The sequence below is a fragment of the Pan paniscus genome, chromosome 22 (assembly GCF_029289425.2).
Source record: "Pan paniscus chromosome 22, NHGRI_mPanPan1-v2.0_pri, whole genome shotgun sequence".
NCBI classification, from domain to species: Eukaryota; Metazoa; Chordata; class Mammalia; order Primates; family Hominidae; genus Pan; species Pan paniscus.
In genome coordinates this window covers 39,083,402-39,094,595 of record NC_073271.2, presented here as the reverse complement: position 1 = coordinate 39,094,595, position 11,194 = coordinate 39,083,402, and the positions used below count along the sequence as shown (strand labels likewise).

Genomic DNA, 11,194 nt, shown 5'->3' with positions numbered 1-11,194 from the left:
TAATTTTTACATTTTTTTGTAGAGATGAAGTCTTACTCTATTGCCCAGGCCGCTCTCGAGCTCCTCAGCGTAAGTGATCTGCCTGCCCCAGCATCCCAGAGTGCTGGGATTACACGTGTGAGCCACAGTACCCGGCCAATTTAGCTGTTTAGACACACAAATCCTTACATTATGTTACGATTGCCCAGGGTGGTCAGCAGGGTCACGTGCCGCACAGGTCCATGGCTGGGAGCAATGGGCTAAGCCGCACAGGCTGGGTGTACAGTGAGCTGTGTGAGTGCGCTGTGATGTTCCTACGGTGATGGAGTCCCCTACAGAGGCATTTCTCAGAGCACAGCCCATTGTTAAGTGACACATGACTGTCCTGTCAGGTTCATTCCAGAATGGCTGGCCCCGTGATATTCCCGCCAGCACCACGCAAGTTCCCGTTTCTGCAGATCCCCAATCCCAGCTTCCTCATTGCGGCCGGCAGACAAGGCGGCACGCCCCCGGGCTCCAGCTCACACTCCCTGGGCGTGGCGAGGCCGTGCAGTCTTCACGTGCTGCTTGGTCATCTGGTCTCCTTTCAATGAACTATTAATATCCGCTGTCATGGTTCTAGAGACTTCTAGTTGGTTACTTGCTGAGTTGCAGGAATCCCCCTAACACTGGCTCGTTGCCGGCTTTATCCATTAAAAGAAGGAAGGAGGAAAGTGCCCCTCTCAGTCACCACCTGTTAATGGTCCTCTGTGTCCTCCAATGCACAGAAAAACTGAATTTTGATCTGGCCAAATCACCCGTGTTTTGCCTTAGGATTTATGCCTTCGAGGTCTCAAAATAAGGGCTTCTTCCCCAAGGGAACAAAGATAAGCTCCCGTATCATCTTCCAGTGGCTCACGGCCATGCCCAGAACCCATGGCGCCTGTCTCTGCTCTCCCCTCTCCTCTTCACTGCTGTCTCCTAGGCCACCAGTCCCTCCCGGCTGCCCAGCCCCGTGTCCTCCTGCCATCTACCCTCCCACAGCAACCCACACTCTCACGGCTTCTGCTGCGGGAAGCGCTCCTTCCTGGGATTCCCTGGCACAGTTCAGCTGAGTATTTCTCCACCTTCGCTGGCTGCTCTCCTCTAGCTCCACGGTCTCTATGACCCAGGTCTACACTAACACACAAGACAATGTAAACTGTTAAGGGTTTCACAACTTATTTCTGACATGGATTGCTGTGTTAAGATAATATGAAAGAAAACTCAGTGAATATAAAGTAAAATATTTTAAAATATAACTGATTTTTCTACAGGCCATTTTCTAAAAATGTCTAAGCAACTAAAGCTGTCATTAAAATGTTTCTTTTCTTTTTTCTTTTTTTTTTTTTTTTTTTGAGACGGAGTCTCGCTCTGTCGCCCAGGCTGGAGTGCAGTGGTGTGAACTCGGCTCACCACAACTTCCGTCTCCCGGGTTCATGGAATTCTCCTGCCTCAGCCTCCCGGGTAGCCGGGACTACAGGCATGCACCACCATGCCCGGCTAATTTTTTATATTTTTAGTAGAGACGGGGTTTCACCATACTGGCCAGGCTGGTCTGGAACTCCTGACCTCGTGATCTACCGGCCTCGGCCTCCCAAAGTGCTGGGATTACAGGCGTGAGCCATTGCGCCCAGCCTAAAATGTTTCTTTTGAAAGATGCTGGAATAAAAGAATTCCTTATTTATTTATTTATTTATTTATTTATTTATTTATTTAGGGACAGAGCCTTGCTCTGTCGCCCAGACTGGAGTGAAGTGGCGTGGTCTCGGCTCACTACAATCTCCGCCTCCTGGGTTCAAGCGATTCTCCTGCCTGAGCTTCCCGAGTAGCTGGGATTTCAGGCACCCACCACCATGCCCGACTAATTTTTTTATTTTTAGTAGAGACCAGGTTTCTCCGTGAGGCCAGGCTGGTCTCAAACTCCTGACCTCAGGTGATCTGCCTGCCTCGGCCTCCCAAAGTGCTGGGACTAAAAGTGTGAGCCACCACGCCCGGTCTAGAATTCCTGATTTATATTAAAACTATTCTTGCTTTTTACAGGGTTGAAGTCCTTAGTTGCTTAGACATTTTTAGAAAATGGCCTGTAGAAAAATCAGTTATATTTTAAAATATTTTACTTTATATTCACTGAGTTTTCTTTCATATTATCTTAACACAGCAATCCATGTCAGAAATAAGTTGTGAAGCCCTTAACAGTTTACACTGTCTTGTGTGTTAGTGTAGACCTGGGTTGTAGAGACTGTGGAGCTAGAGGAGAGCAGCCAGCGAAGGTGGAGAAATACTCAGCTGAACTGTGCCAGGGAATCCCAGGAAGGAGTGCTTCCTGCAGCAGAAGCCGTGAGAGTGTGGGTTGCTGTGGGAGATAAAGAATGGAAACATCTGTATAAGATAATACCTTCTAAATACGATTTTTATACAGAATACTTACAAATTATCCAAGTAAGCAACACTAACTAGTCCTTTATAGACTACAAAAGCCAGACCTGAGGAGGCCTGGCAGAGAGGAGCCTGCAGGTGCCAGACCCGACCTGGGCTGCATGGTGAAGACGTGGGATTGGGGAAAGCTGGCCCCAGGCCCAGATGCCACCCCAGGCATTCACTGCTTTCAGTCACATGTGCTTAGATGCTATATAGTCACTAGTCTCGCATATTTTATAAACAATGATAGTTAAACAACTATCCTAGGTCTTAGTGAAGGTAAAAATATCCCACTGTACAAGGGCAAAAATAATTTGTACTAAGAATTTTTTTTTTTTTTTTTTTTTTGAGACAGAGTCTCGCTCTATGCCCCAGGCTGGAGTGCAGTGGGACAATCTCGGCTCACTGCAACCTCCGCCTCCCGGATTCAAGAGATTCTCCTGCCTCAGCTTCCCGAGTAGCTGGGATTACAGGTGCCTGCCACCATGCCTGGCTAATTTTTGTGTTTGTAGTAGAGATGGGATTTCACCATGTTGGCCAGACTGATCTCAAACTCCTGACCTCAGGTGATCCGCCCACCCTGGCCTCACAAAGTGCTGGGATTACAGGTGGGAGCCACCGCGCCCGGCCTTATACTAAGAATTTCTTCTGAGAGTATATATAATAGAATGGCATGAAAGCTAAAAACAGTAGACATTATTTATGACATTCATATAATTCAAAAACTGTGAAACACTAAATATTTAATCCAAATATTTCTTATTTTCTGGATTTGCTAGACCATTACTCACTTCCTCATCAGTCTTTAGATGGAGAGACAGAATCTTATTAGTCATAAACATCATTGTAAGGCTAGAATAAACCTTATAAGCCAGTTCTTCCTTTTCATAAATGAAGCCCTGGAAGCCTAGAGAGACTGGGGCTGCCTGAGGCCCCACATTAATAAAGTTCATGCCCGTCCTCTCACCTCTGAACTAAGGGAGCTGCAGACACAACACAGTGCCTCAGTTTTCCGTAACCAATGAAAACACTGCTTGAAACAATACAGTCAGCTGTCACTACTAATCACCAACAAGACTCGCAATTTTGCATGTGGTTTTTAAAATACTAAGTCTGCTGACTTTAGCCTCTAAGCATGAACAGTTGTTGGGAGTTATAACACTCTAGACAACAAAGATTAAAAACCCTCTGAAATTGTTTTAATGTACCTTTTAAATCTTCAGGAACTTTCTTGTCATGAAAATTTATAATATGAACTATGAAAGGGATTATGTTAGCTTACTGATGAATCATTATCTTCTTGTAACTATCACAATAATTAGATTTGTGGAAAACTATAATAAAAAACATAAAAGCTACCTGTTTCCATTTTCTGCCTGAACAGCCAATGAATGAACAAAGTAAGGAATTTAAGAAAAGATTCTTGGACATGTAAATGGACCTGACTAGTCCGATGCAGTGGTCCTAGTTTCTCAATATGCAGGGGTGACTACAGACCCTACATGTCACCAGAAAACATGAAAACATTCTCAATGTTTTACATAAAATGGAGAAGCAGCTTTTGGTGACATCAGCTTTATAAAATAAAACATCCATAAAGCAAGTTTCTATTTTTAATTTTTTTGCTTTGATAAATCAATTGCTTCACAAAAATCCTTTTTAAAGACAACAATCCAAGAAAACATATTGTTACAGTATTCACATTTCAAAGATTGTCAGTTTCAAAGACCGAATATAACTAGAACGAAAGATTGCTGAGTTCTTTCTGTCTCTAAGTGCCAGGAATGGGCCTTCACAAGGGGCAGAACCCCCGCTGGGCACCCTGGAGTTTGTCTCAATGAAAAGTGCCCACTGCTACCTCACACAGGCAGGAGACGGATCACTCTCGGGTCACACAGACACAACTCCCGGAGCCCTTAGCCGTGAGGGTTTCTTTTGCATGCTCGATAAACACTTCCACTCATCTTACTATCTGGAATCAAAGCGCAAAGGCCAAGCTAGTCCCTCGGTGGGAGCGAGCTGGAACCCAGCACAGCCAGCCCTGCCACTCCTGCTCCACAGGTGCAGGGCAGGAATAACAGCAACATGCTCAATTTGGGTCTCAAGACACATTCAAAGGGAGCCTTCATAGGGAAAAAATCAACAAGAATAAAACTGGAACCGAATCTGATCACTTAAAACGAAATCTTAGAGGGGTCACACTTTTACAGATTCTCTCCACTGTCCAAGGGCTGGAGAACAGGTGTTTTAAGGTGCCAACTGACCTCAAACATGCTGGGCAGTGATTTTGCAAACTGAAACGGCTTGCCATGTAGAAGCTAGTTAAAAGCACCCATTGGAGAGAGGTTAAAGGAAACTCGGGCTATGTCCATAAGCACCCTTTCTCTAAGTGATCTTTATCCTATTCCTCTGAAATTAGTAAGAATTTAGGAAAGTTGAAGAAAGTTTTCAGCTGGAGAGAATGCACACTGTACCATTCAGCATGGGTGTTTAACTCTCAGGCCAGAGCTTCCCAGTGCCACCGAGGTTCAGGCAGTGCTCTCTTTTTATAGATGGGGGTCTCACTGTGTTGCCCAAGATGGAGTGCAGTGGCTATTCACAGGTGCAAGCATAGTGCACTGCAGCCTCAAACTCCTGGTACATGCCATCCTCTGCCTCAGACTCCCGAGTAGCTGGAACTAGAGGCACGCCCTACTGCGCCAGGCAGGGGCAGCACTCTTAAATTCAATCCACTGCTTAGTGAATGTGATTTCTAGTGGGGGAAAGAAACGGTGACCTATACATGAGTCTACATTCTGTGAATGGCTTCCACTAATCTACATGAAAGAGCAGGCAGCCGAAGAGATGGAGGGTGGTGAGGGATGAAGAGACAGAGGGTGGTGAGGGAAGGAGGAAGGGCTGGCTGGCTTTCATGGGTGCTTATTTTAAGGAGTCCAACAAAGTTGGAACTTAGGTTAAAAATGATCTTATAGACTTGACTTAAAATATGAGAAAACAGTTCACAAATGAGGAACGCAATGGTGGCTTTAAGATGTCATTCTCGGCCGGGCGCGGTGGCTCACGCCTGTAATCCCAGCACTTTGGGAGGCTGAGGCAGGCAGATCACCTGAGGTCGGGAGTTCGAGACCAGCCCGACCAACATGGAGAAACCCATCTCTACTAAAAATACAAAATTAGCCGGGTGTGGTGGCGCATGCCTGTAATCCCAGCTACTCAGGAGGCTAAGGAAGGAGAATTGCTTGAACATAAGAGGTGGAGGTTGCAGTGAGCTGAGATCGCACCATTGCCCTCCAGCCTGGGCAACAAGAGCAAAACTCTGTCTCAAAAAAAAAAAAATGTCATTCTCTCCCCAAAAGACTTGATAACCAAATCTTTCAGTTAAAGCTCCTGAAAGATTTTAAAATAAATTTCTGTGTGTTTCCCACTGACTTCTTAACCTCAATTAATATATTCTTTTGGGAAAAATCAATTGCAGAAAAAACTCTTCACTAGCTTAAAATGTCCCTTGGCTTACAACCAATCATTACTGTTGACTCTCAAGAACTGAAGACATTCCCGACCCTGTCAACAAATGAACTTCAGCCATACCATTTCAGATGATATGAAGACATTTCTGTATGAAACACCGTGGCCTGTTTTCTAAGAAAAAGCACCACTCCTAAGTAAACAATGAAAACAAATCAAAACCAAAGAAAACAGAACCCAGCCCACTCTCTCGGTTCATCTTGTTACCAGGAAACAGAAGTCCTACAGTTATTCCAAATCTCACGTGGTCAAGTGAGCAGGAGGGCTCTGAAAAGTCGAAAGCAACAATGTACAAGAGAACGCTGACACCGGGAGACCAGCCACAAACGCAAACGTAGGAGCCAACCCGTGGGGGCTGCCGAGGTGCCCTCGCCAGACCAACTCGCTGCTGGGACTCCAGGGATGTCCGCTAGTTAAGTAATAAAGTCTGAATATCTGCTGTTTGCCCTAGCTCTGAGCCAATGGGGTAGAGCACATTTTATATTAGTTTATAATAAACATTCTGTGCATAACATATTTTGAAGTTAAAACTTTTAAAACAATACACAGCTAACATGGTAAAGCAACCATGCAACTGTGGTCAGATTTAAATTAGACTGGAGTATGTACGGTGAGAGCTCCTAACGGGTCACTGGCTACCATTTCACCTCACTTACCCGAAGTCCTGTTTAGCAGATATCTTTCGATATATGTTTAGATCAAGTGTAAAATGCAATCTGAGCATTACATATCAACAAAAATTTGCAGATATCAAAATTTCATTAAATAGCTGTTTCTTTTATAGTAGTAAATGTTCATCACTACCCTGGGAGAGCAAAGAACCATGGAACGGTAGCTAACTTTGGGTAGGTTCGTTAAATTTGGTCAATTCAGAACATTCCAAATTGAAATATTAATAGCAAGCATGTATTGTTTCTTCTCTAGAAATTTTATCCTCAATATAGTCATCATCCAATTCATAACGAATTTATAAAAATAGCTTGTTTATCCAATAATTCCAGCAAGGTAAAAATAGGAGTTTCTTTTTCTATATAGCAAATGAAACAGGCTCACTGAACATGAGGGGACTTAGGCTTGCTAAGCTTGCCGTCCATCCACTCACGACGAAACCACACTCAGTCTAGGCGTGTGCCGTTGTCACCGCACACTGGCAGTTTCAGGTGCAGCAGCTCCTTTCAAATCCATGGGCCACACAAATCAACCAGCCCACTGAGATCTGCTGGAACCACAGAACTAAGTGACAACCGCAACACGGTTTAGAAAATGGCAGCGCTATTCCTTAATCTAATTAGGGATTCAAGGTGGGGAGGGAGTGGTGTGTCATTCCTCACAATCTAGCGTTAAACCTTTAAAGAATTTCTTTAAAAATCCACACACACGCACACACGCACACACACACACACACTTGAAAGAAGTCGCTGCACCGGCAAAGACGCGCTTTAAGCTTACTATGAAATACAAAAGTGCACTCTTCTATATCTACATATAAAACATATTAGAAATAAAACTGTGTAAAATGTTTGCTGTGCAAACTCTAAAAAGTCAGGTGCGTCTGCTCCTGCCCCTACTGCAGGGAGTCACTGTTCTCCAAGACCAGCCCGCTGATGTGGGCAGGGGCCAGGGCACCCGCATCCTCCTCTGTGCTGTCCACAGACTCGTCCTCGCTCTGCCCTGCCATCATGACCTGCTGCACCGCCAGGGTGGCCCCGTCCGAGGACAGAGACTGAAGGCTGTCCACGTTCATGTTCACGGGCGTGGTGATGGTGACAACAGCTCCTGCGGCAGGATGAAGGTGTGTCATTATTTAAATTAGTACTCACAGAAAAACACTTTATTACTCAATTGGGTGCTGTTTGCTTGTTTGACCTAAAGTTAAAATAAAATACCTATATATGTTTAGGGAATGTTCAACAGGGATTTAAGAAACTGTTTCTGGGCCGGGCGCGGTAGCTCACGCCTGTAATCCCAGCACTTTGGGAGGCTGAGGCAGGCGGATAACGAGGTCAGGAGATCAAGACCATCCTGGTGAACATGGTGAAACCCCATCTCTACTAAAAATACAAAAAATTAGCCGGGCGTGGTGGTAGGCACCTGTAGCTACTCCCAGCTACTCGGGAGGCTGAGGCAGGAGAATGGCGGGAACCTGGTAGGCAGAGGTTTCAGTGAGCCGAGATTGCGCCATTGCACTCCAGCCTGGGCAACAGAGTGAGACTCTGTCTCAAAAAAAAAAAAAAAAAAAACAAAGCAAACAAACAAAAAACAAAAACACATGCACACAAAACCATCCAAAATATGAAGACCTCATGCGAACAGAAAGATGCCTATAAAACACATCAGAATGGCTGCCTATGTCAGGGGATGGAGAGCAGAGGCCACAGGGAATAAGCAAAAACAAGAGAAGGGCATGGGGGATGAAGAGAAAGAAGCCACATGGCGAGAACGGGGTAAGTCCCTCCTCCACACCCGGAGTCGGAGGGAAAAGGAGAGCAAACACAGAAGCAAAGGAGAAGGTCCATGGGCATGACTGTGTCTTTGAGACAGAATTAATGATTTCATATCTCTATCACGTGTTTTACATTCTCTACTACTGGTGCTCCTAACTCTTACTGAGAGCTCCCGTGCACCCAGAATGCAGCTTCCTCATGTTTTAGTTGCAGAGAAAGAGAACCACGCACTTTCATTCACCACATTACCTGAGGCTCACAGCTAACAGGCCTGATCCAGGCCTCTTGTTCATAATCCCCACCCCATGGTCCACCATGTCTGGCCTTGGCTGGCCACCTGTACCTTCCGACATGGTGAGCTCGCTCGGCGGTGGCTGTGCGACTCCTGATGCAATAGAATCAGGCCAAAACCTCTGAACTGGCCGGTTCTGAGCAGTTTTTTTCTTTGTTTTGGGGGTCTCTGAACAACTTGAATCCAACATTGGCTGAAGAATTCGTCTTCTGGCATTGATGAACCTGGAGTCAACAAAGAGAAGCTTCCATGAAAACAGCCTTCGTAAAGACCCTATACAGGATTAACAAATCCTTCTAACAAACATGCTGCTCTATGAAGCACGCTACAAAGAATGACTCAAGTTCTCCACTATAATAACTACTTAAGAGGACTCAACAGCTCTTCTAAATTCTCTAAATGCCCAGAAACACAGAGCCTGTTGTTTTAAAAATCATGCAAATAAGCACCAACTCATCCATGGCATTTTTTTTTGTCTCAACTCCTTTAGTGCATGTTTGTGAACTAGATACTCATAACGACATAGATGATACTGTTGAATTTGTGAATCTGACACTATTTTCCCTAAGGAAGAAAAATGTTAAAGAAGCAAGACTTTCTGTAGTGCCAATCATGCCTGAGACGATCGGGCAGTCTGCACTCGTCTGGACGTCACCAGATCACCAACGGGGCCGAGCCCCTGGGTGGCAACATGTCTGAGCCATCAGAGAATGGGACTGCCACCTCCTCTTCTTTCACCACAAAGCACGATCTAAGGCAAGAGCTGCATCTTTTCAAAAACCATTCCCAATGATGAGCTGTTTCTTAGATGACTGGAGGCGTAAGTCATCCAGTGGTCCTAGACATGTGGCCAGCACAGCACGTAGGCACCAGCAGTGATGAAATCCCCGACAGACGCTGGCGACTCTGTCAGACTAGGCACTCACGCCTGTGATAAGACTCCACAGAGAACGAGAGCAGCAACAATCACAGGCTGGCAGGGCAGGCTGGACATTGTTTTTGTATTTTTGAGATGGAGTCTTGCCCTGTCGCACAGGCTGGAGTGCAGTGGCACGATCTCAGCTCACCGCAACCTCCGCCTCCTGGGTTTAAGCGATTCTGCTGCCTCAGCCTCCTGAGTAGCTGGGACTATAGGCGCCCGCCACCTCGCCCAGCTAATTTTTGTATTTTTAGTAAACGGGGTTACACCATGTTGGCCAAGATGGTCTTGATCTCTTCACCTTGTGATCTGCCTGCCTTGGTCTCCCAAAGTGCTGGGATTACAGATGTGAGCCACTGCACCTGGCCCAACAGTCACAGGTTGGCAAGGCAGGCTGGACATTGTTTCATATCAAATGAGTATGATAGCAATCTCAAAATACATTAAGATTAAAGGCTGCTGTCTTCAGTTCCCATTCTTATGCTATGAGCTGTTGCCTTTAAATGTGAGAAAGTGCAAGGAGACTCAAATCCCTAGGCCAGCTTTTCCTCCTGCAGTGACTAGAGGACAAAGCAACCCAGACATGCGTTCTGCTGCACCCACCACCCTATGCCACTGACTGGGCCACTTTGCTACAAAAAGAGCTGCAATGGAAAGAAATGGAAAGAAAAACAACATCTGTCCCGTGAAAGCGCCTATCAAACCAGAACCCGTCCAGATTCATGCATTACCCCTAACCTAACGCAAAAGCAGCAATACCAACCATGCTTAAGGCCTCGTTTCTGTCTTCTTTTTTCAGTAACATGAATGATAAAGTAGTTGACCTCTTGCTAGAGTCACACATTGCTCATCTATTAAAAGCCAGACTTCTCTATCTGGATAGGTGAGTAGCCATGTTCACGATATCAGGGAAACAAAAGCATTACTTTTAGACTCAGATTCTACTCTGGTTTGTCACTGTGACAACTTCTTTCTTTTTTTAATGCCCCCCTCTGCAAAACAACAACACTAGAACTGGATCAGCTCTAAGGTTGCTTAATTTTAAAAGTCCAAGATTTAAAAATATCTACAATTATATTAGCACACAGTCTAATAATAATGAAGCAGATCGGATCCCGCCATGCTTCATTTAGAGGATCCTGGTGATCCCTGCAGCACAAGCTCCATGGCCACCCACAACCCCAACAAGACCTGGGAGGGAAGGCCCCACTGCTACTGTAATGTGTTGGTTGTTTTCTTTTTTTTGAGACTGAGTCTCCCCCTGTCGCCCAGGCTGGAGTGCAATGGTGCGATCTGGGCTCACTGCAACCTCCACCTCCCGAGTTCAAGCCATTCTACTGCCTTAGCCTCCTGAGTAGCTGGGATTACAGGTGTGCACCACCACACGCAGCTAATTTTTCTATTTTTAGTAGAGACAGGATTTCACCATGTTGGTCAGGCTGGTCTTGAACTCCTGACCTCGTGATCTGCCCACCTCGGCCTCCCAAAGTGCTGGGATTACAGGTGTGAGCCACCGCGCCTGGCCTGTAATGTGTTTTTAAATCATTCTTATTCAAAGCTGCTACCAGCAGAGGCATGAACTAATGATGGGTGTGT

At 45.5% G+C, this 11,194-nt stretch overlaps 1 protein-coding gene across 8 annotated transcripts in view; it reads right to left on the bottom strand.

Moving 5' to 3' along the window:
* Positions 1-4,018: 4,018 nt before the first annotated feature.
* The window catches only part of PKNOX1 (PBX/knotted 1 homeobox 1), a 59,298-nt gene continuing 52,122 nt past the window's right edge, over positions 4,019-11,194 (bottom strand). For all 8 annotated transcript variants that reach the window (XM_034948208.3, XM_034948214.3, XM_034948212.3 and 5 more), the window contains 2 exons: positions 8,731-8,903; positions 4,019-7,719 (listed from right to left, as the gene is read on the bottom strand). In XM_034948208.3, coding sequence (XP_034804099.1) covers positions 7,508-7,719; positions 8,731-8,903 — 385 coding nt within the window. In that variant the 3' untranslated portion in view covers positions 4,019-7,507. The remainder of the gene's footprint in view (positions 7,720-8,730; positions 8,904-11,194) is intronic.